Raw genomic sequence first — 25,681 nt, 5'->3', positions numbered from 1 at the left:
CAAGCATGCTCTCTCAATCGGATAATCACGTGGCGGGATGCGGACAAGAAAGCTACGCTCTTAACGTGTCCTGCCCTGGGTGATTACTGGTAGCGAGTCCCAGATGGCATATACTCCTTTCAACAACGCAGTCGTGCAGCGGTAGGGTTGCGTAACGCTTCTCTGTCGAAAAATTGTACGTCCTCGTACTGATTGTAGGCGTCACGACTTACATAGTCTTTATTATCATCATCATCCAAAAAACCAAAGCCAAATCTCGGGTTGAATATGTAGTGGGTAAACGTTATTGTCTGTAATTATAAGGCTCTATGGTATACATGAAAATTATCCGATTATCTTAATATCGAGTGTCGACTAAGTACTGACTCCCATTACTGTATAATCTGTATTCTGTGCGAATGACGCAGTGACACCATTTTGTTTTTTTACGTATTTCGTTTTGTTAAGTGATTAATTAAAGAAGTCTTCTATGTAAATAATTAATTTAATTTCTTAGTTAGTATTTTTAATTTTCGCTATTATATGAATGTGTGTAAGATATAAATTGTGAGAGTCGCATAAGTTGGCATTATTTATTTGGTTTGTCAAATTGACTTGAACATTGTGTATTTTATCGAAACATTTACGCGGGTAAATAATTAACAAAATGTTAGGTAAAAGAATGCATCATAATAGTAAAGGAAGATTAGCAAGTAAAAGTCATGATAACGGAAAACCGGCTAGTCCTGGGTTGTCGCCTTACAGTAAACCACCTAAAGTACCAGGTTCTATTTCTGTTGGTAAAACTAGAGCTGAAATATGTCCAATACCTTATATAAGACAGCAGGATAACTCTATTATTCTGCCGAGATTAACAGCAATTTCAGCTAGATCAGCAGATGAGCCCATTGGAATGGATGAATTAGATGCTTTACAACTAGAGCTAGAGTCGCTGCTTTGTAACACTGCACTACGGATTAGATATTTTCAAGGTGAGATTGAGAGTATTGATACCAATGAATCAAAGAGAGAGAAAAAGAGTAAATCTGCTGGAAAACAGTTACAATATCCAGGTAAAAGAAAATTTACAGATGACAAATTTGCTAAAACAAAGGACTATGCTAAGTTGTCAAACCAACCCAAAGTACCTAAATTCAAAAATTATAATGCATCAGGAACTTCTCAAGGATACTCAAATGATCCAGCTGGGAATTCTGACAACTCAGTTAAATTGGAAATTTCACAGCTTGCATTACCTAAGAACAATATTCCATACAAATTCTGGAACTCAGTAGATCCATTCTGTGCACCAGTAACGATGGATGATATGAAATTTTTAGAATCACTTCTTGTTCAAAGTAGTAATACCACATTGCCACCAATACCACCTCTTGGAAGACACTACTCTGAAGTTTGGGCAGATGAACATATATCAGAAGACCAAAATGCCTCAAATCCAAATAAGAAATCCCCAGATGTAACTAACATTAGAAAGAAACTTGAAAAGTCTTCTGAAAATATGATCACAGGCCCTCTAACACAGAGGTTAGTCTCTGCACTCATGGAAGAAAATGTTATGACATATGATATGCCAGATATGAAAATTAAACAATCCACCACTACTAAGAACAGTTATAAGAACTCTTTAACATTAGAAAAATGTTTGAGAAAGGAACTCGTAGAACAAGGTATTTTGGACCCTGAAGATCTTCCTCCATTGACAAACCCAGCTGATGATGAAATATTAGCAGAAATAAAGAAGTGTCAAACTGAATTAACAGCTGTACGCAAGGAAAATTGCAGAAATTTAAAAAATTTAATTGGATTATGCAAACAGGAGATGATAAGACTCAATTTGAAAAAGCAATTAGATCAAGTTGATATGGAATGTATAGACATTTATAAGAAAATGGTTGCAGCTAAGCAAAAGAAAAGACCAATCACTAAAAAAGAAAAAGAAGATGCTTGGAGGGCTATCAATGAGCAGATAAGACTTAACAAAGAAATAAATGCTTTACCATTAACAGGACCCAACTCAAGTTAATTTTATGCGTAACATTGACTTGCACTTACATCCTACTTGTCTCGTGTACATTGAAGTATCAAAATAAATGCATGTTAAAACTAGATGCACAGAGTTTTTTTCCCTAAATGCTGAAATAGCGTATAAGGCATGTCATCTCAATGCAATTCCCCCTAAGCTTCTTTTTTAATTTACAATTTATAAAATATATTTAATATGTAGCTGTAAATTAGAAAATATTGCATTGAAATATCACATTTGTCACAACTATATTCTATTATAGTATTTGTTAAAAATTCTGACACCATATAGAAACATGAAACAAAAAATGATTACTTGTTTATAACCAACTGAACAACACAAACTTAAGACATGCTAAAATGTAATTATATGCTTATTAAAAAAAAATGTTGATTTTCTTTTATTTCGACTTGACTTAAACCAAACGGAAAGGGGTATTGTCACACGAAAAATCGTGACGCTTCGTCGCGATTAGACACTTGTAGGTTGCAAGTCCATGGTTTATAAACCTATATCGATAAATAAAACGGTTTTAAATTTAGGATGCATAGCGACCTGCAGTGGTGTAAACTTAGCTTGCTTAACAAAGGTTTATTTAAAAAAAATATGAAGATTTCTGACGAATGAGACAACCAAGTCCTATTACTTATCTAACAAACCCATTACTTATAAATTTATATCAATATATTATATGTTTGAATTTGTAATTTAGGTACGTCTTAGGTCTATCGATTATTATCCGATGTATCTCAATAAATACTTAAAAACCTGCATCATGCGTAATCGCTTATAAGTTAGTGGTTTATTAACCTTTGTACATAATTACAACCAAATTCCATTGAAGACAAACAGAGGCGTACAGTGGTTTCTATAGTCATAAAAAACTGTTTATTGTTTCAGATATATAGAGGGTATCTTACAAAAAAATCTGAGGTTGAATTCATTATCGACCTCAATGATTCAATAAACCATAACTCCTATAAGTCAAAGTACACTTAATTTATTGCTTTGTATATTGAAATTATTTTGACTTAGTTTCATGCAGATTAGAACTATGAAAAGTATATGTGTGAGATAAAAACGTCTCAATCGAGAGCAGTGGAGAACGCTAACTTCGAGCTTTATTTACGATGGGTATAAAATACACGGAGAGGAGTCGAAATAGTTCGAACACATTACGTTTTTTAAATTTATAATTAATTGGCGTATATAGATTTATTTATGACACATCTCATAGTCCTAGCGATATTGATATCTCGGAAAATATCTCCTGTCCTACCACTTTAAAGGGCTGTTGGGGTCGATCTGACGATTTGACTGAAGGGTCTCTACACCTTTAACTATCAGCAAAAAATCTGTATTCCTGAGGGTCCTTTATAGTTGCGCCAAAGATATCTGAATCCAATCTTTTGTCAAATGATCAATTGTCATATTTGGCAGTTATCAAATAAATGACAAGAAGCATCCATCAAGTCGGATTCAAAAGTTTAAATTTTAACGATCGAGTAAAACAACTGACCCAGCTGCTATTTATTTTGTAAATATATTAAAAGTATCTTATTTCTTTTCCATTCAAGTAAATGTGATTATTAAGCCTCTCGTGAAAAATGGACGAAAATAACTATTTAACACCTAGTAAAATACTACGTTTACTTCATTTGGCAGAAGATAGATCATTTAATGCACCTAGGACAATTCTAAACTATGACGATGAAATTAATAGGTAAGATATCCTTTATGTCCGAAATATTGTGACTCCTCCTTTAAATTAAAATCTACTTTAGTATGTATTGGTTTTTAGAAACCTTCAAAACCCATCCCCTTATACTGGAGAGTCGTCTTCTGGTATTTTGGATTTGGAACGATTAAGAGGTAAGTTTATATTTTTATAACTAGTATTATTTAAATGTGAGTTAAAAGCATATAGCGTAGTACTACATCAAAACTGTTTGCGTTTTTTTTCGAATTTAAAGATATTTTATATTTTCAGGCTTTGGTGAAACAAGCACACTTTCTGTAAGTAAGATGAAATTGAATAAATATGCTCTAATGTTGTATGCGTAAAAAACTTAATAAATTGTATCTAGTTGTCTTGTCATCATAATCATGTCATGTCTTGTACATTTAACAAATAACATTAATTTACTTAAAAAACTCTGATTTCAGACTGCATTCAATCCAGGTGAAATGACTGGCAGGTCCACAGAAGCAGTTGATCACAATGAAGCATTTGAAAATACTGGTCGGCATTCTGTTGCTCTGGAAAGCTTGACAAGCCACATGGAAAGACAGACCCAGGAGGTTTCCAAACTTATAAGGCACTCTGTTGCAAGTTTTTCATCAAAATACAATGTGGGTAACTAATTTATGGCCAGTTATATTATTTTAAAACATGTTGACCTAATCTTAACTGATGCTACTGCATTTGAAAGCAAGCACAATTCTGCATCTATTACTAGTAGGAAATCTGTATTCTTAGCCAACCCAAAATAGTTTTTTAATTTATATTAAAACAGCCCTAATTTCAAAATTAATTGTATGTGAATGTCTTTGAAAGTAGATATTTTTTATATAAAATCAATATTACAGGTAGATCTAAGCGCAGATGAAAACCAATTAATCAAGGAAAAATTCAATTCACCCCTAGATGCAACAACAACTTCCGAGTTAATTAAAGATATGCCTCAAAGTATGGTGAATCTGCAAGATGCAAGCGTGTAAGATTCTGTATAATTAATCTAGTATAAATAATTTTTCAATGCTTGAGATTTAGGTTTTTGATTTGCCTCTTAAGAAATTTGGTTCAGTTCATTTTTTGGATCATGTTTTGCATAAATAAGTTTACAACGAAAAAAAATTAAAAACTTATCTATGTCGCTTTAAAATATTTTCAGGGTAAGCAATTTCAATATGTCTGAAAGAGAAGTGTATTTTAAACAGAAGTGTCCTAATTTCTCTGAAATCCTTGGAAACGCAGATAGTCCAGACAGATACATGAGGCCAAGCATTTCTGAAGGTAAATAATATAGAATAATAGTAAGAAAATATAGATAATTGCAATGAAATATTAAATAATGATTGTTTACTTAAGAGATAGACAATTAAATAAAGTATTGATTTTTTCATTTTTATAAAAAAAAAACTATACATACATTTAACTGACGGAGGAACACAATTTAATCATAATTTCTCTGTCTACTGAAGCATCAAAATTAATAACAACGTTATTATAATACTTAATATAAAATTTACTACTGGCATTAATTACTAATTTCTTTAAACTTAATTTAAAAATCCTTTATTTAAATAAGGCATAATTATTGGTTTACAATCTTAATGTGTTATGCGCAAAGTGCGACTATAGGAACCCCTTATTGCCGCTAAGTGTAAAGGTACAAAATATCTTTAAAGGTACGTAAATATAAACGAATAAAAAATATAAATTTTGATAAAAATAGTAATAGTTAATATGTAATAATTTTTTAATTATACTTTGTTTTACCTTTATATGAAAAAAATATTTATAATTTTTGGTAAACTAATGTTTCCAACATATTCAATTTCAGTATCATCTCACAAACCAATAGATACACCAAAGAGGCAACACAATACATACAATGTTGATCAAACTTTAGACAAAGTGCCAGTGAGACAACCAAAGCCCACCGCTTTAATAAAGCCAAGTGATTTAGCCAGCTTTGAGCCAGAAACATCGGTTATGAGTGAAATGGGGAATTATTTCCAACAGGGCCCAAATTATTCTGTCACACCGTCCTTTAAGGGTCAAAAGAAAATAACACCGACTGATATTATGTTAAATAATTTGAAATCCTCATACCGATTAGTGCACGAGGATACGGAGACTTCTCCGGATGAATCTATTAGTGTGTCCAAGATTGCTGATTTTTTGAGTAAGTTTATTTTTAAAATTTTTGTTTACAAAGTGTTTTTTATCGACGCGAGAGGTTCGCGTCTATATATGTTGGTCAATTTACGCGCGAAAATTAACGAAAATATCACGTATTATTAACATGACTTTATATATATAAGACTTTTTACTATACATTATCTACAAAACTCGGCGTTTATCAAGAGTTTAAAAACATTGTTATGAGCACTTGAAACGTCGAGGGCCAGCTACTCTTCTAACGGGTTCATAGTTCTCTCTGTATCTTCTACAGTATTTACAATGAGAGTGTTGAGTTGTTCGGGTATACCTGCATCTGAGGTTCATGATCGAATGTCGCGGCAGAATACGAAATTCTACCCGTATCACCTCGATGTGCGACTAAGTTAAACCCGAGTGTATTTTAAGGCAGTTTCTGCCGCGCACCACCACTATGTGGGACCACGTGCCGTCGATGTATCGTAGATCCGATTAGACTTAGGTTCCTTCAGGAATAGAGCGTACTAATTGTTTAAACGCCGCCTTCTAGCAATGTGAGGGTCTATGGGCGGCAGAATAACTTAAACATCCTGTGAGTCCATTGGTAAACCTTTTTTAAATAAATAATTGATCCAAACTCAGGTATGACAAAATCCAATAAATTTTAGACACACACGCAGTCGTACTCAGCACTAAGTCTCGACTCTGAATCTTATCCTTAAATTATTTATTACATTTTTCTAAATTGGTAAGAGATTGGTAATATTTTGCCTGTGAACGTGTAAATTTTTTAAAATACTTTTTTTAGAGGAATGACTTTATCAATTTGATTTCAGACCGACAGTCAACTATATGCAAAGTATCAGATATAATTCAAGTAAATCAAGTGAAACCAAATAAAAAACCGTTATCAGAGCTTCAAATGAATATAGATCAAGATATGTATGTCACGAAATTGAAAGATACAAAAAAGATGAACACTGCTAGCTCCTCTGGAACACTGAGCACTGTGATCTCGTTGGATAATTTAAAAATATCTGAAAAGATACCAGATGTGATTGTAACGAAGGATTCCCTAACTATGGAGAATGAGAACCGAAGTAAGGCATCAGTGAAATCAAAATCTCCTTCCAGTCAGTCAACCCGAACCACTGTACAGGAAAATAAAAGTTTCAAAACATCGAACAGTCCACTGCATTCCAGTAAAGGTGATAGTGAGTATTTTCAATTCTCAATTGTCATTTTTGGTTTCTTCAATTGTATATTTTGTTCAGCTTTTGAATTATCTTCTGCAATTTTCTTTCTATTATCATATATCATATATTATCTATATCATATACTTCGCATATTTCTAATAAAATAATGTAGATTACACATGCATAGCAATTTTTTTATTGCACTAAGATTAAATGTAATATGTCCGAGCAATGGCGTTACTGTCAGCTGCCATTGTCATTATGTCTGATCTCATAAATTAACAACATCAAATTCTAATGTTAAAATTATTGCCATAATAAAAAAAACGTCAAAGTCAAATCAAAACCGTTATTAGTAGTTTTTAATTTTCCAATATTGCTAGATTTATAAATTGAGGTCTATTCAATGGTCGATATTTAAAAAAAATAACACAACGCGACTATAAAGTCGAACTGCAGTTGTAAAAATATGTATGTAAGTTATTACTTTAAGTTTCAATGGTAATAAGTGCTAAGTGCTCATTATTATTATGAATAAGTCATTTATTATTATACTATGAATCACTATTGGGCATTTCACGTGAAGTGGACAGGGAATTTTTTTAGGGTTTTTTTTGATATTGGTATTCTAGTAGGTAGTTAGATACGTATCTAAGAGCTTGCGCTAACAGCCGCGTTTTATTACTTATCACAAAATTTGTTTTTCAGTTCACGTAAAATAAACAATAAATTAATATTATAACCGACAATTAAATATGTTAATTTAAAGATCTAGTAATACTAGCAAATTAAATAAATTACTAGTACCGGTTTGGAACTAATTTGACTTTGTTAATTAAGTGTCTATGACACATAACAAAGTCAAATAATATAAAATAACAAAAATAATGACAGTGGCATCTGACAGTAACGCCATTGCTCCGACATTGATATCTCGTTATATATTTATCTATTATATATTTAATACAGTTGTTGAACACTGTTTTAGTTAAATCACATTTCGTATTAAGTTCAACGGTACATCTTAAAACAAATATATTAATTTTTATGAGACATTACACTCAGATATATTGATAGCATTATCATGAATCAAAAATGTTCACTTATTTTTATATGCGTCTGTTTGTAAAAGTAGTTATTTTCAGGCGAGGCTAATACATCTCACATTCCATCCCCAAATGTCGTTTATAAAGAGTTAGAACAGTCAGTTGATTGGCAAGACGTGATACAATTGAAACGTTACAATGAAGAACGCTTTGCAAAAGGTTTGTGGGCTCTGCATGAGACTAACACGGCTTAATAAACTGTGCACTCGTATTATTAACATCTCTATAGTCGACGTTTTAAAAGCAATTTAAGGTTAAAGGTCAATTTATGTTCTATAATCATTTTATATTTATTTATTTTACATTTAGTTATTTACACTTCGTTATATTGTGTACATTTATAATTAGGTAACAATAAATAGGGCGGGACTTTTTATCTCTAACAAACGAGCCCTTCCAGGCAATCTTAGAAAAGACTAAATACTAAAGGGAAAAGTGCAAGTGCGTAACTAAGTTACCTAAAATAAAATTACAAGTAAGAATTACTAAACTAAAGTAAACATAAACATAACTAAACTACACTTAACGTTCATGAATAACAAGTTATGAAAAAAAATGGTAATTACAAAATCACCCATGAAAAGAAAGGCAATGAAGTGAAGAGTTTTGAAGTAGTATTTTCTATTTCTTATTCTACACCGATAGTTGATATGACGACGGTGAAAGTTCGCATAATTCAAATGTCAAAACGATTATCAAAATGAAAAATAATGCATTGAAGAAAGATATGCAAACGGGAGCTGTCAATGTACGCTCTGACATATTGAGTCAGAGTTTGATGCCTTGTGGAATGTCAATCAAACTTCTAGATTCGAGAGCCGTCAAACCATTGAAATTTGACGGCGCTCAAGATGAGATTATGACATGAGATATGAGATAGATTAGGTACGTGAGGCCACAGTTATTCGTGGCGTGCAAAAATATATAATACTAATCATAATTGAGTCCAAAATAATTTAATTAACAACTCAACTTGACACTGTTTTTTTTTTATTAAAATACTAGCTGCCCCCGCGAACTTCGTTTCTCCTTCATGTGGTTTTAGTAAGCCTTAATACCGTGACACGAAATAATAATTTCACTGTATTATCGTCACTATAATTTGAATTTGATTTACACTTCGGTCTAAGTAACATGTGGTTGGCTATGCTAACACCAAAACTTAAAGAAGTAGAAATAATTGAATTTCACGGTATTTCGTTTACTACAAAATAAATTTAATTTATACTTTAGCCTCAATGACACGTGGTAATCATGATATTGAATTGTAGCTTATATCAATTGATTACTTACGCAATCCAGTCGAAAAGTATCGACATCTGTTAGAATCTTTTGAAGCTAACAGATAATTGTGACCGTCAATTAATTATAGATAAATAATTTGCAATTAAATAAAATTGCGACTATAATTAAAGATCTAAGTTATCCTATCTTTTAAGTTGGACCAGACTGCTCACGGTGTGCCAATTTAATTTAAAATCTTATTCAGAAAGAAGTTTTATTCAGAAACATTTGTTAACTAAAATTATTTTCAGCTCAATGGATCGACATTGTGGCGATGCCTGTTCAAGGATACGTAGGTACGTAAGTTTTTTTCTTCATATAACAGTGGGCAAACGGGCAGAAGCTCATGTTATGTGTTACCTTCGCCCATGGACACTCAATGCCAGAGGGCTCGCAAGTGCGTTGCCGGTCTTTTAAGAATTGTATATGTAGATAAACAAAAAATACTATTTTGTATATGTAGCGTCAGGCCCCGACATTGTTAAGATAACAAACACAAAGTTTTCTCCCAATCACTTGATTTATTCCAATTCTAATTTCAGTGTCTTAATTCAATACGATTTCAATAAACAAATTCAATAATTACGTAACGTGTGCACCGGGCAATGGTCGATGAACGACTGCTTGAGTTGTGCGCGCGCGCTGCTTTCTATTGGTTCTGTAGTGGGGATCGAGTGACACATCGTACGATCGTTCGACTAATCGCCCGTTGCACGTTGTTTTACAAAACATTGATAGTGGCGCCGTCGTATATATTAATTATAATTCAATGTTTCATATAACTATCATATAAAACTACCAGTGGCTACAACTCGTTTCTTGACACACGTCAGATTTTTTTTCCGGTTTTATTACCCTGCCATTCAATATGCCAGTGTTAAATTTGCATTGACAGAAAGTCCATTGGTGCACAGCCGGCAATCGAACCTACGACCTCAGGAATGAGAGTATGTTACCGCCGACTTTGATATTTTATCATAAATAGTTTACATGTAACTAAGATTCTCGTGTCGCATCAAAATTCCAAAGTTTTTTAAAATCCTATTTTAACAGGTATTAGTACACCTGTGACTATAAACATAACGACTCGTGTAGACAGCTGGCTGACCGCGAGATTCGAACCGAACGCAGTCAAAGATATAAAAATTGAATTACCGCGACAGCCGTTCCTCCTATCACCTGGAAAGAACGAAAAATTCACATTCAACATCACATGCAACAAGGAAACGAAACAAATATTACCATTCTCCATACATTTGAAGGATACGTCGAAGGATGAGATGTGCGAAGAGAAAGACGCGGTCGAAATTGATGTTAAGTTGCCATCAATACAGGCAATATCGAGAGATGGAATGAACAAACTTATATTTCCGATGGTACAAGAGAAATCACATATAACTAAGTATTTTGTGATTGTCAGCGATTGTCCGGCGGAGTTGGAGTTGGACATGACAGTTGCCTCAGATCTGTTCGCGATAATGAACGTTCAGGAGATTAAGAAGAGCGAGATGAGTAAAGTGTTGATGGAGTCTAATCTGCTCCAGGGAAAACCGGAGGTTGGAAGGAAGTTCTGTAGGCTGAGTGGGGGCAACGCGGTTAAAGTTACGGTCATGTTTAAGGCGCCACAGTTAACGGATTTGGATATTGGTGAGTTTATTTATGAGACAACGTATATTTAAATAAAAAAAAATAAGAAGCGAAACTTCTTTATGACCTTATTTTTCGAAAAATGATCTACTATATGCAACTTTACAGAAATTGGTTAAATAAAGTTAAATTAGATAAAGTTTTTCAAAAGGCTGTTATTACCATAGACATGAATACAAATAAAACAATTACTTCATTTTACCTTATTACTACTAATATTATTAAAGAATTTCATTAATTGTAATAGAATTATTACCATCATTGTTATCGTTATTATATATTTTTGTTATCAATGGCTTCGAATCTCTTTGTATCAACCGTGGTAGGGCAAGAAAAAGATGGCACATGCCGGAAAAATGTGCCGCGTAAAGCGATAAAGAAATTTCACTTCAAAAAAAAACCAATACGTAATATATAATAATATCTGAAATAATACTTAACAGTATTAATCTTAACTTTTTTTGCTATGTATGGTATATAAAATGACTTACAACATAAAATGACTTCAAGAATTCAAACCTAAACCCAAAATTAATAATAAACGAATACGAATCTGTGTAACGAATCTTACAAAGTCACAGATACATAGAATTTAATATACATAATTTCACAAGAAAACAATTTATCAGCGTCTAAACTTTTTATGAGTGTGTGATATTTTTCCAATGTCCGTTAAATATATATGTGTATGCTGGTTAATCAGTACATCCAAAATACAAAAGATTATTAAAACAAAAGTTTTATACCCGTTTCAGATAATTGATTTATCTTTAAATATATAAATCTTCTGTGCGTGTGTTGGTGCAGATGGCCCGTTTTCTTTTGTTTTTATGACGTGTGGTTTTGTAAATTTTATTAGTTAAGTGATATTTATATAACACATTGGTTTACAGAGGGCAAAATGGCGACGTTTACCGGAAGTTTAAATATTAACCTGACCGGTGTGAACACTGTCCTAAATAGAGTGGATCTCATTGGAACTGTTGGCACTGCGCAGCTCGAAGTGAAGTCAGCTGGTAAAGTCCAAATTGCTGCTGGTAAGTAAAACCTTTTTTTCTCTTTTTATATGTTATTGGTATACCAGGTTTAACGTGTTCAATAGTGTAAGGTATTTATTAAACGACTTGGATAATCATTCGACTTTTCAGTAAAGCAGTTCTTTAATCGAAATTTCAATTTCAGAGCCGACCCCTATAACAGTAACGAATATAGGGTCATTAACGGGTGTATGGCTTGTTAAGTTCAAGAGTTCTACTGTGGAAGAAACAATTCCTTTTAAAGTGTCTCCGGGCAAGTTTGAGCTAAGACCGGCTGCGACTAGAGTCCTGCAAGTTGTTTATACGGGACCACCCGATGTGGTTTATGAAGGGTAAATATTTTATTAATTGAATTAACTAATAAATTATATTTAACAACTGTATGAAGTGTTAAATTGTGTTCAAAGGCAATGTGTCAGGAACGAAAAAAATGTGTGCGTGTAGTAGTTAGTGTACACAGTAAACAAGTGAAACTTCTTTATGACCTTATGTGGAACCAGATGCCCACTTCAAGAAAAGAGCGTACCAATTATTGAAAGACCGGCAACGCACTTGTGAGTGTCCATAGGTGGCGGTATCACTTAACATCAGGTGAGCCTCCTGCCCGTTTGCCTCCTATTACATAAAAAAACCTTATTTTTCGAAAATTTGATCTCCTTTATTTAACTTTACAAAAATTGGTTAAAGAAAGTTAAATTAGATAAAGCTTAATAAAAGCTTTATTATTATAGACACGAATACAAATGATACAATTATTTCATTTTACCTTATGACTAATAAGAAGATTATTACGGAATTTCATGAATTGTAATAGAATTATTACTATCAATTATATTATAGAATTATAACATTGTTATCGTTATTATTCGAATCTCTTCGAATCAAGCGTGGCAGGGACAAGAAAACGATGGCGCGTAACGGAAAAATGTGACGCGTAACCGAAAAACGTGACGGGAATTTTTTCCAGCGCCGATAAAAAAAGTTTCCCTTGATATTAACAATTAATAAATAATATAAACTATAGTTTAAAAAGAGAACTGTATATGTTTTAATGTGTATTGTATTCAATTCATCAATTGGTTAAGGATCGGTTATTAAGATTTTTTTTAATTTCAATAAATGGTTACCATGGTAACGGACAATATTATCGCTAGTCCAGGTTTTATATTCTCTTTATGGCTTATATGAGCGATATGGTCAATTGTACTCGGTTTCTGCTAAGACTGGATGCTAAGCACGATATCAAAAATTAAGCAGTTCAGTACAGTACGCTGAATCTTAATATATATGAATTACGCGTCACGTTGTTTGTCCGCTATGTACTCCTAAACTACTTAACCGATAGTCTTTTGTTAACATAGCGTTTACATATTGAAAGAAAACACTTTTTAATCAGATTGAAGCTATTTATTATTATAAACTTATAATTATTTTACATAATTTTAAACCGTGACCGTTAAATTTAAAATTATGTAAAATAATTATAAGTTTATAATAATACATAGCTTCAATCCGATTAAAAAGTGTTTTCTTTCAATACTTAACCGATTTGAATTGAATTTGCACACCGTGTGCATATATAATTCTACTGTACGTGTGTTTGTCACTGAACTCCTCTTAAACGGCTGGATCGATTTGAATTATTTTTTTGTATGCGTTTGGGTTGAGCCATGGATGGTTTAGATTCATTCAAGCCGAATGATGGCGATGTAGTCAATTTTTTTTGTTTAATATCCTAATCCCTTGAAACATCATGCAGGACAACGTCTGTCAGTTTCGCTAGTTATTCTATAAAATGTGTATTAGGAATAAGTGTTAATACATAAGTGGAATAAATATTGAATGAAGGGCAAAATTATATTAGAACCTTGTATATTACCTTCGACCAAGTATGGTGTAGGAAATCGCCTGGCTAGTAATAAAAAGTTGTATCATAATGTTCAAGTTGCAATATTTTTTCAGTTACCTCATATTGGAAGAAACAACAACTCTCGCGACAACTCATATCTTGATAAGTGGCGGTTCCGAAAAAGTTAGAACATTTCCCATCAAAACCAATTTAAACAATATCTCATGGGTCAAAGCGGGGAAGAAAGAGCTGAGTTTGAAGAACTCCACCAATAAAAAAGTGCAAATTCGCTGCCATATTGTCGGGGAAGGATTTTCTATAGGTATGTGATTAGTAACAATTTTATGAGATGGCTGTGATCTCTGTAAAAAATTCAATATTTAAAAATAAATACTAATGAAAAAACTGACAAGTTCCCAAATCATATTTCAGTTTACACTCTCATATAACTAGAAAAAAGCTTTGACAGCTCTTGAAACTAGATTTGGTATGTTTTCTAAAGAACAGGTTCTAATATTGCTCCTTGTAGGAGGATTCATATTTTTTTAATAAATACAAAGATATCATTACTAAATGTCTCCATACGCATATATCATTAATAATTATCTATTGACAGTATTGACAATAGACATTCAACCGTTCTATCTGACATACGTTGTTTTTTTAATTTTCCTCTAAAAGACGCGTTTTGCATGCGAAAAATTAATTGCGCATATAGAAAAACCCAGGGCGCTTACTCTGTTATTGAACTAAATTGGTAAAACACAAGGAATACAATACAATGGAGTACAATAATTGGGAATCGGCGATGTGTCATGTTATCTAATGCAAAGCTTAGATTGCGCAATTTGTCTAAGAATAATTATCCCGTAAAATAATAGGTTTGTTTTTCAACCTATTAATAATGTTTTTTTAAAAGATTTTTTTGGTTATTTTATGCCGTGAAATTAGTAAATACTTAATAATAATGAGCCATAGAATTAGCTAACGTTACACATATTGGAGTCGTCTTTTTCCAATTATTATACAAATTTATTTTTAAGTTAAGTCTTAATATAAACATGGACTAAAGATTTGTTACCATAGATACCATTTTTAACGAATAGTAGTAAAATAATTTAGGCTAAAATTCAAAATCGAATTATGTTTATGTTGACTATAGTAGGTTTAATTCAAAGACATTTTGACATACTACATTCATGCTAAGACACAACACAACTGTTGAATCTTTCTCTTTACTCCATGTTATGTAGTATTAATGATCGCAGGAAGTAGTTATACCAAAGATAAACAATTTCTCAAACAAAAAAATCAATGTCCAGAATCTTCGGGATCCCGCACATACATGATGTCTTTGGGTAGTTGCGAGTGTCGTCCGTTGTCTGTGGTTTTCTCGCCCATTTCAAACACACCACACGTGGCTGCCCTCCATCTAATTTTGGATAAAACGACTCAACTTTCCAGAAAGGTAATTTGTAAATATGCTTATTTGCGCGATTATTTTTTTTTCTGTATTTGACTGTCGGACTTAAATTAAATGAAATCCCACGAATGTTCACTTTCCGCACAGAATGGAAAGATTTTACTCAAATAAAATTTATTTTATAATTGCTTGCTTTAATATTTGACATTGTTTTAGAAAATAAGAATACAAACTACTCCTTTGTAACTAGCAATTTTACACATATCTTTCATAACAAGGCCTTTTCGCGGCACATTATATAAATTTTTGAATTATTCTGATAGATCAAACTTCACGGATGCGTAAGCGGTGATCCAATTCGATGGTCTGGACTAGTGACGTATGGTGAGACAGCGTTAGTTCGCGCCGTATTGCGTCGGCCTATTGAACTCACTCTGTACAATCGCGCATCTGTTCCGGCCTTTATTTCTGCTACATTGCATTTCAATTGTAAGTATCAGTGTTAGTGAACTTTGATTCTCGTCCAACTTCTATTGGACGAAACTTTCATTCGTTGTCGCTTAGAGTTATATACGGAAACTTTTGAAATCGTAATTACGTATTTATTAGTTGGTATTAAAGTGTACTTTATAATACATAACGTTTTAAGTATATGACTTACAGCCTTTGTTACCCCAATAATAAGAACTTACATTAAAACAGACATAGAAGTATGTCTGTCTACATTCCGGAAGGCTAGATCTTCAACAAATACCTATTATTTAAGCTCAATTCATCAATGTCTTAATTCCAGTACAATACAGATGTCTGTCATCAAATGCGGAATTACAAGGTGCAAGACGTATAATGGGAAAACGTGGAAAACATTCCATAATTTTACGGGTGGATTGGCCGCGACTGGAACGGAGAGCCCGTGCAGTTGAAACCACAACCCTGGCTACACTCACTGTACTTACCGGACCGGAATTTACTCGAAGGAGGATACTCAAGTAAGGCATAGTTTATTAATAAAATTATTTATTCAAAAATCCAGGAGTTTTACAATTCAATGTGTATTTTTCTTAAATATCTTAATATATATTTTATGTCTCGCGTGCCCTCTATAATCTATGAATACGCCGAGACACATTTACTAGATCATATAGCGGTTCTTATAGCTATCAATTTTAATATATGTGGTAGTATTATTAATATCATCAATTGAATTAATAAACGTAATGTAAACTACAGTTAAAAATAATCCGGCCCGAAGGACCACGTGCTGTAAATGCTGGCAGACATGTTATAAGGATTAATTTCATGAAATTGTGTTATAATATTTTTATTTAAATACATTTCTATTCTCGTATGCGTCTAAAACAAATTTTCGCTATTTACTGGCTTCTGTATCTATTTTTAGATTTTTTTTCTTAAACATTCATATGATCAGCCTTTTGAGTCTGATACTGGTTAGCAAATATTTACATTGACCGACGTCTTATCTAAAAATGCGTCTGTGTTTGACAGCTTAACCAAATTACAGATAAACAATAAATGAATAGTGTTGCCAGTAAATAAATTATCCTGCTATAACAGTGTAATAAAAAAAACTATATATTTTTCTCTTCTCCCGTTCTCTCAACCAACCACTATCTCCCATAAATGTATATATATATATATAAACCGGAGTATATATATAGGGTAAATAAAGTAAAACCTATTGGTGAAGCCAGGGGTTCAAATGCACCAGTCAGGATTGACAATAACTTTAGCAGTAGGCTAATGTGAATATAATATTGAATTTTCAGAATACTTCGCGATGAAAACAACGGACTCCTAGATACTTCGTTATTGCCGGAGCATCTGAAAATTTTGGCGGAACCTTTTGATGGAGAGGATCCTACTTTGGATAAATATTTGGAAAACTTCAGCGAGACAAAGGTAATGTAGTAGGTTTTTTTTATTAATTTGTAATTTTAGTTGATGAAGAATTTTTACAGGCAGCCTTACACGGCTCCATATGAATCCATAATTTATTTTTTAACATTTATCAATAAATAATATACACTTTGTATATTTCCAACTCTGATCCTTGGGTTTCATCTTTTGGTGAATTTTGAGGCATTCAAAGGTTTTTCGCCCTTGATCTTTGGATAGGCACACAATTGGACAGATTCAAATTTATAAAAATAAATAATAAAGTTACATGATATAATAAACTGAAATCTCTATATATCTTTAGAAAAATCTAACTTTTATACAGATTTTTTTAGATCAACATATATAGGCACTGTTAAGTAAGTTTAAGTTTGGGCCATCTCTAGGGTCGTAAGACCTATGCTTTTAATTTAACAACCGAAAATGGGAAATATAATGAGTACGGCATGCCTTCGAAGGCTCTACCCAAAAGTCGACATCAGGCACAGTAGGTCTAGTAGCCTATTAGAAAAAATCATCAATCCAGTGATCATTTATTATTTATATTTAGATGTTAAACTTGACATTTAAAAATTTATTTTAGGCATCTCTGAATGAGCTTATTGAAGGCCTACAAGAGCTGACAGCTCAAATTGACGTTCCACAGGACTTCGTCGATGACAACACCACTATTATTAGCGATGACACGATGTTAGAACATCACACACTTTGTGAATAATTTATATCGCCTTAGTAAAGAATATAATTTAACAACGCGACTAGCGGAATGTTATTATTTTTTATTTTAATATTAAATTCGTTTAGTTTACGTAATTACGTTATCGAGTTCTGGAATCGAGTCCCAGCGAAACAATTTCGGCTTAACATGTTTGTGATTTATTTTAAACTTAATATGTGTAAGCCTTATGTCAATTGAAATTTGTTTTGAATTATTTTACGCAATAGTTCTTATACAGGCGTTCTTTTTTCACTTTAATTTTTATGATTAATTTACGTATTAGATTAATCCCCGAAGATGACATGTACTTATTATAAGCTTTAACCATAAAAGACTGTTATTTTAATTATTAAACTCATACATTCCCTCTAAAAGAATGCAGAAGACAAAAGTGTTTTTTTATCTTAATGTTGCCAATGACAAACGGTGATTTGATTTTATAATTTTTAAATAAATGTATTTAAATTAATTAGTATTTTCATTTCCACCTTAGGGAGCGTTCAAGTATTACGTTACGCTATTTGACCCCCCCCCCCCCATGAAACGCGCCGTAACGTTTCTGTATCCAATAGTAAAACATTTCGTGGCCCCAGTGACTCTTTATATCTAAAACTTACCATTATGTGGTGTAAAGTACTGGAAATTGGAAAATTAACAATAACTCGTAATTCAATCCCCGCATCGCATCGTAACGTTTTACGGGAGGTAAACAGGTTACGTAATACTTGAACGCTCCCTTACTTCATGTAAGAGTTTGTTGAACTTAAACTAACCGTAAAGATTGAGTTGGCCAAGAAAAACCAAGTTGAAGATTAATTTTAGTATCTATAAAGTATTTTTGATACTAAAAAGGTAGATTACGCTATACGTTTTATCTCGAAGTCAGTGGTTCGACAACTGAGCGTTTCTTAAGTCAACTTCTGCCGCACTATCAGTATCTGCTACCTACACCAGTAAAAGGTACCAGCTAAGTTGTATTTGAGCCTTTGGGGCTCGACTCTAGTTATAATGCCAGTTATTATAAATATATTCCTTTTAATTCTGTTGTATAATAATTCCTTTATGAATTCTGTGACTAGGCCGTAATTTTTAATATATGGAAATGGTTAATGGGTGCGAAGATCATAGATAAAATTAGGTATTTAAAGATAAATTTAAGTATAAAATAGCCATAAATTTAGCTTTTATTAACAATATAATAATTATTTCATAAATTTTTACTTTTCTTAGTTACTAATGTGTCAGTGATAATCTTAACTTAGGAAAAAACTACTTCGTAAGATTACATTTTAAAGTCGAAAAAAAGGAACGTAAAGGGGCAAGCCGAGAAATCAAGATTTCAATCAGAAAAGTGGTAGTTACAACTGTTGTATTTGGTATATGTAAGTACATTTAAACTGAACTTTAACATATATAAAAACAAATGTTAAATGGGATCATAGCATTGGTGTTTTCGATTTTATATCCGTTAAAAAATTACCTATTTCGTAATAAAACCAAACAAATGTTTAAGAATAATATTTATTCATTATAATGTTGTAAATAACTCCAGACGTATTGAGAAACTTCCCATTTCGTTGGCGGAGATTCAAGAACGACGACACAGGAACCGGCCACTTCATTCACTCTTATCGTTGTATCTCTCTCCGTGTACATCACTTTTGGCTTTTCATCTTTAGTATCTCCCTTTAAAACCTCAACCGACGTTACATCGGACACAGTTCTTGTAAAAACGACTAGATTGTCACCTATAAAGATTGTTATTTAGGTAATACTTTAATTAAAAATTAAAAAATGGGTAATTAAGCGCTAATTTTGACACTCAATCGTATGACGTTTTGACATACGGGAGTAGTTCGTGCCTGTTTTAATAGACTAGTCTAAGACTATAAATCTTAGGGTAGGTGGTATGTACGATTTTGAATAATGATTATTTTAGATGGGTAGATATAAAAGCCATAAACAAGAATTGAATATATGGGTAGATGCAAAACACTAATCACTTTCTATTATCAGTAATTCCGAAGTAGTATAGTAAGTCCTGTAAAGGCAACTTATCTTTCCTCCCTTCCTTTTTCCTATTAATTTAATTTGTTTAATTATATCAAATTTAACAAAAATCTCTTTACTTGATTAGCATGAATTACCTCTTTAGTTGGTATAAGTACAGAGTTACTTGCATTACCAAAATTGAGACAAAAGTTACTTACGCATATTGCACATAGTCGATGGAGGGCTCGAAAAACAAGTAATTAATTCCAGCTTTTTATCTATGCCTGGCCTGAATCTATATAAATTGCTAAAATAACTTTGTATACAATATATATATTTTCTATATGACCTCATACAACTCATTCTTATCTCGGTACTTATTACAGTTTTCCATAGATCCTTTCCATTACCCTGGTCTTCATATTGGTAAATATTTTTATGTCCAGCTGCATAAATAATGTTGTCATGTGAGCATACTGCTGGATTCTGTATGGAGTCTGGGAATTTAGCTATTTTCCTAAATGCTCTCTGTTTTAAGTCATATATCATTGCTGTGTCCAAAACTACCCTGTAAAAAAATGTTTCTCTATATAAGACAGAAGTACTGGGAATTTCATAATTACAAAGAAATGTGCCTTTGTTAAAAAAAATCTAAGAATATTACACACTAAACATTAAGACAGTTAAGGAACATTTTTCTTTTTAAAACTGACCTAAACGCACCTACTCCTCCAATTATATATAAAGAATCCTCTATCACAGCACAACCGGCATGCCTTCTATGAGGAAGTTGAACTCCATGCCATATCCAGTCTTTTCTCAAAGTGTCATACACCTTTACATCTCTCATATATATCCCTGTGCCCCGTCCATGTTCACCACAAACAAGAACTATTTTACTTGGACCCCAAGACACAATACTCCAACCCCATAGATTCTTTTCAGCCACCTCCAACCATTGTTGAAATTTATTCTCATGAGTGAAAGAGAACAGATAATGCGGTAAGAACTCTGGTTTTGTGTCTTTTAATATCCAAATAGGTATTACTGGAGTGTACAACAGCTTACGAACTGAGCTATTTCTTATGTTATTTAGTACTTCATTATAGACACGTTCTGTAAACTTTTGACAAATCATAGTCTTATGATCCTGCAAGGTCCTGCATGACAATTCCCAGTTTTTGTCAAACAAATCAAACAAGCAATCAACAACTTTGGCAGCCAAGCTATTCTCATATTCCTTTACCAGGTTCTTGATTTCTTTTAGCTCTGTTAGGGTAATTCTTTTAATATCCAAACATCCTAAAATTATTAACAAAGCATCTGCACCAGTTTCATGATGAAGTAACCATTCATAGCCAAATTTAAAAATTGCTGCTTCACTTTCAGAATCCAAAAATGGGTGAGACAAATACCAAGCAAGTACATGTATAGAAGGAACATACTCAGGTTTCATATTTTGAAATGATAAAAGTCCATGCACAATTGCTAGCTTTTCTATCTTGGCATAAGAACATTGTTCAGATATTGACATTATTTGTATCCAATTTGATACTGAAATTTGAAGGTCCAATATGTATTCAATTTGCTTTATCAACTCAGTAATCTGCAGAAAGCTGGCTGCGATTGCAATCTCGCCTATAGTCGTTAAAGAGTGATCGGAAAGATCAATTAGACCCATGTGCATATATTTTAAAATAAGTTCCATCGTGTCCGGCTCTAGGGTCTGAAATAATAAATGCATATTATACATATTACAAATACGTTTCTATTTAAATTATTTAATAAGTACTTACATCTATTTTAATTTCTTGTTGTTTGTTTTCCACATAGTTTCCACTAAACATAGCCCGAAAGTAATCGCTATATTCACAGAGTATATCTTTACTTACATTAAAAATTCTACCTTTTATTGACAATGAAATCTGAGCCATTTTCTATAATTATTTTAAAACGCATTCAATTGTAATAAGAATTACAGAAGTATTCTAGATTTGATGTTGTTGGTGTTCGCGCCATTACGTCTCATGTCAAATTTTATTTATTCAGAATTAATTGATAAGTGCAAATTGTCATATAGCTGAATTAGTTATGGAGAAAAAGACAGTGCTACTGTGTAAATCTTTGCGTGTTAAATCGTAATCTATACAAATACTATTTGTGTTTTTGTATGTAAGTTTGTAATGTTGCCTATCCCTTATAAAAAATGCAATAAATGTCGTCGCGTGCGCTGTGGAAACAATTGTTGATAGAACAAAAAAATATTGTACAGTATTATAGAACGTATTATCTAACAAAATGAATGTTTTACCCATGGGCAATTGTATGTTGGCCTATGGCCTATGGCCTATGGCATATGGCCTATCCCAAGTCAGAACACCAAAACATGAAATTATTTTGCTGCCGCAAAACAAAACTACATCAAATGTTGTGTATAGGGAAGTTCTAAGACACTGAAGTTCTACAAATAAGTCTCTTATCTAATGAAATAGAAGAAACATTATTATTTTGAATTTTTGTTTTTATTTTTAAATTTTTTTAACAATCAAGCTTAAAATTCCTCACTGATTAAATCTGTATACCTAATAATCGGAAAGGAAATAATTAAAAACTAAGTAAAATAAAACTTTTATGATAACACAAATATACCCAGTTGCCTATTCTGATTTTCGTCCCATTTTTATCCTACGCTTCCTTTCTAAGGTTCTTGAATTCTTGTATTCTTCATCGGTAATTAGCTATCTTGCTCAACGAACACACCCTTTTAAATTCTTTTCAAACCGGTTTTCGTTCTCGGCACAGTACGGCTATTGCACTCACTAAAATTACAGATGACATTAGGAGTGGCATGGATACTAAAAAACTCACAATACTTACCTTACTTGACTTTAGTAATGCCTTTAATTCGGTAGATATTGATGTTCCTCTTGTCTTTCTACCTACTATTAATATGTGTCCATTAGGGATTAATTGGTTTAAAACCTATGTATCCGTTCGTCACAACACACGTCGAATTAAATTAGCCGCCCGCTTTAGCTCTAGGTCTCTTTAAAGCATCATTTTATGTTCCTCTCTGGCGGTGATTTTGATTTGCATTCAATGTAATTCTTGAAACTCGTACTCATGAAACTGAATTCTATCACTCCTCCTTTACTGTGCAAAGTATCCTACTATAGAATTCCTTACCTAATTATATTAAACGAGCTCAGTCTTTAAATTTATTAAGAAAAAAATCTTATCATATCACAGGTTCTTACCTAGTTTGTAAACCAGTCTCCCAATACCTTCTCAACTGTTATCTTATTTATTGTTGTAAATATTATACGGGAGAAAATAAATACTTAGTCGAAATAACTAACATCAAACATCGTTACCTTTTTATACTGCAGAAAATCATATCCAAGCACTAGGATCGTTTAATGAAAGTAAAATAAATATAAATTTGTATTATAATATCTCTTATCAAGCTTACTTTAGCGATTCTAGAGATTTTCTTGTAAAAACGTAATTATGAAAGATACCGCACATACAAAATATTCTCATAACTGTATTGACTTGTCAAAGTCAAAATATGTAATCCTTTAAACTTCCTTCGGACTGGCTCCCGAGGAATTATCCCCGGATGCGGTTTATGCGGATTACCACAGATCGCTCTTATAGCCCGATTTTGCACACCATATGACATAATACTATGAAAAAAAGCTGAAATAAACGAGCTTTGCTGTATTCTCATCAGTAATCGCGTATCTTTTTCACTGCGAACGCTGCAATACTTAGCCAATTCCAAAGACCTATGTGCAGGCCCCACTGGAGTTTACTATGTAAAGTAATTCCCAAGAACACGGTATTATCAAGTATATTTCCTCATCTTAAATTATTAGTAGCATTAGTACTTTTTTCATTTGTCCTTACAGATTTAATACATTCTGTCTTCTTTTCGTTTAGTTTAAGATTATTTGTATTAAACGAGTGAACTACACTGGAGATGATTACATTCTCAAGTGATGAATTTCGTCGTTTCACTTTAAATAAAAGCGAAGTGTCATCAGAAAACAGTACTATCTCGTGAAGCTCCTTAACAAGAAATGGTAGCTCATTTATATAGACGAGGAATAAAGGACCAATTCTGGAGCCTTGCGGTACACCCATAGTAACGTACGATCGATGTGATATTGTTCCATTTACATTTTGAATTATATCGCTCAGGTATGAATCCATAAGTTTTAGCGCTTTTACGCCAATGCCATAGTGTTGAACTTTTATGTTAAAAATTTCGCGATGGACACAGGATCAGAATTTTCCTAAGCATTAAAAATCTCGGAAATTAATTTAATACCAGCTGTGGAGCGATCTCTCGTAAAACCATACTGCTGGCTATGCGTACGTACGATTGATCAAGAAGAATAATTTTTTCAAAAATTTTACTCAATGATACGGTTCTAAACTTTCCGTCAGAAGTTCTGCCCGTTTTGAATAACGGTGTGATTTGACTTAGCTTCATCTGGTCTGGAAAGACTCCACAATCTATACATTCATTAAATATTATAGCTAACTTTGAACTGATAACAAATATAACTGAATGTAAAATGAATACATGAACCATAAAGATTTTTAGGACTTTTTTTTAAATTTGAGTTGTGTAAATGATTTTATAATATCATGGCTGCTAGTGCGGCTAAATATAAACTCATGATTGCACACAGGAACATTCTTTTGCAATAATAACAGGGCGGCTGATAGTGAAGAGTTTAGAGCGTTGGTTGTATTAATTGGAATGTTAGTAAAAAAACTCTTCAAATGCAGAGGCTACTTCGAGGCCGGAACTAATCGCTTCAATACTCAAAAGTCGATCATTCTGACACATCCAACTATCGTTCAATAGCCATAAGCCCTTGTACTCCAAAATAATGGAAACTAAGCTTGCAAATATATAAAGCGCATATTCATCCCCATATGCAGTACTAGTCTCACCTCTGGGAGCTCCCCAGGACCATCTCCTTCCACTTGACCGTATTCGGCGAGAAGCAATTCCTTTTGCATTGCGTGGATATATAGGGTCTCTCTGCATTGTCTACCATGTATGATTAGAAAAGTTGTTCGGATTAATACCTGCAGTTGAGATTCATTTTCGGACGTCAATGCAGAATACAAATTCCACTGGTAACATTTTGTCGTCCGTTCACGACGTTACAGTTATTTACTTTAGATCCTTCAAGTAAAGAGCGTATCAATTATTTAAAGGCCGGAAAAAGACTCTTTGAGAAGTTTTTATGTAAAAAAAAAGAAATACTTTACAGACCAGGATAAGATAATAGCGCTACTGGTGTTTTGATTAGAGTATGCGTTATTCCATACCAACAATTTGAATATTTATGTCATCGAGGCATAGTAAGAATGAATGGGAAAAGTACAAGTTTACGCTTGTAAGACTTTATGGTGGCGTAAATATCATGGAGGTGAATTATCTATGGGAGCATTCAAGTATACGTAATGTATTTGGGGGGGGGGGGGGGGTTAATCACGCATTATTTATTATTTTCCACTTTCCAGTATTTTCGTATTGGATAACGAAACGTTACGGCGCGTTTCATGATGGGGGGGGG

The 25,681-nt window shown here is 32.8% G+C and overlaps 3 protein-coding genes across 5 annotated transcripts; 2 read left to right on the top strand and 1 right to left on the bottom strand.

The window, feature by feature from the left end:
• The first annotated feature begins 394 nt into the window (after window positions 1-394).
• On the top strand, window positions 395-2,108 carry LOC123713584 (transcriptional adapter 3-A). Its single transcript, XM_045667317.1, has one exon. The coding sequence runs from the start codon at window positions 647-649 to the stop codon at window positions 2,021-2,023; it is 1,377 nt and encodes a 458-aa protein (XP_045523273.1). The 5' UTR covers window positions 395-646; the 3' UTR covers window positions 2,024-2,108.
• Window positions 2,109-3,520: 1,412 nt separating this feature from the next.
• LOC123713462 lies at window positions 3,521-18,549 on the top strand. Of its 2 annotated transcripts, XM_045667131.1 has the most exons (19): window positions 3,521-3,746; window positions 3,825-3,895; window positions 4,014-4,039; window positions 4,190-4,375; window positions 4,613-4,740; window positions 4,918-5,039; window positions 5,590-5,934; window positions 6,746-7,123; window positions 8,251-8,370; window positions 9,747-9,791; window positions 10,549-11,142; window positions 12,036-12,179; window positions 12,325-12,511; window positions 14,142-14,350; window positions 15,351-15,496; window positions 15,775-15,940; window positions 16,245-16,440; window positions 17,239-17,371; window positions 17,952-18,549. In XM_045667131.1, the coding sequence occupies exons 1-19, from the start codon at window positions 3,631-3,633 to the stop codon at window positions 18,084-18,086; spliced, it is 3,447 nt and encodes a 1,148-aa protein (XP_045523087.1). In that variant the 5' UTR covers window positions 3,521-3,630; the 3' UTR covers window positions 18,087-18,549. The 2 variants fall into 2 exon arrangements, with proteins under 2 accessions (XP_045523087.1, XP_045523089.1); XM_045667133.1 differs by lacking the exon at window positions 8,251-8,370.
• A 1,042-nt stretch (window positions 18,550-19,591) lies between these two features.
• LOC123713756 (kelch-like protein 30) lies at window positions 19,592-22,088 on the bottom strand. 2 transcript variants are annotated; one of them, XM_045667580.1, is made up of 4 exons: window positions 21,875-22,088; window positions 20,792-21,804; window positions 20,297-20,646; window positions 19,592-19,834 (listed from the first exon to the last, which is right to left on the bottom strand). In XM_045667580.1, the coding sequence occupies exons 1-4, from the start codon at window positions 22,010-22,012 to the stop codon at window positions 19,608-19,610; spliced, it is 1,728 nt and encodes a 575-aa protein (XP_045523536.1). In that variant the 5' UTR covers window positions 22,013-22,088; the 3' UTR covers window positions 19,592-19,607. The 2 variants fall into 2 exon arrangements, with proteins under 2 accessions (XP_045523536.1, XP_045523537.1); XM_045667581.1 differs by lacking the exon at window positions 19,592-19,834 and having other exon boundaries at window positions 20,559-20,646; window positions 20,802-21,804.
• Between the last annotated feature and the right edge of the window lie 3,593 nt (window positions 22,089-25,681).

This window comes from Pieris brassicae, chromosome 8, assembly GCF_905147105.1.
Source record: "Pieris brassicae chromosome 8, ilPieBrab1.1, whole genome shotgun sequence".
NCBI lineage: Eukaryota > Metazoa > Arthropoda > Insecta > Lepidoptera > Pieridae > Pieris > Pieris brassicae.
Note: the sequence above shows the minus strand (reverse complement) of the source record. Positions and strands in the feature narration are given on the sequence as shown.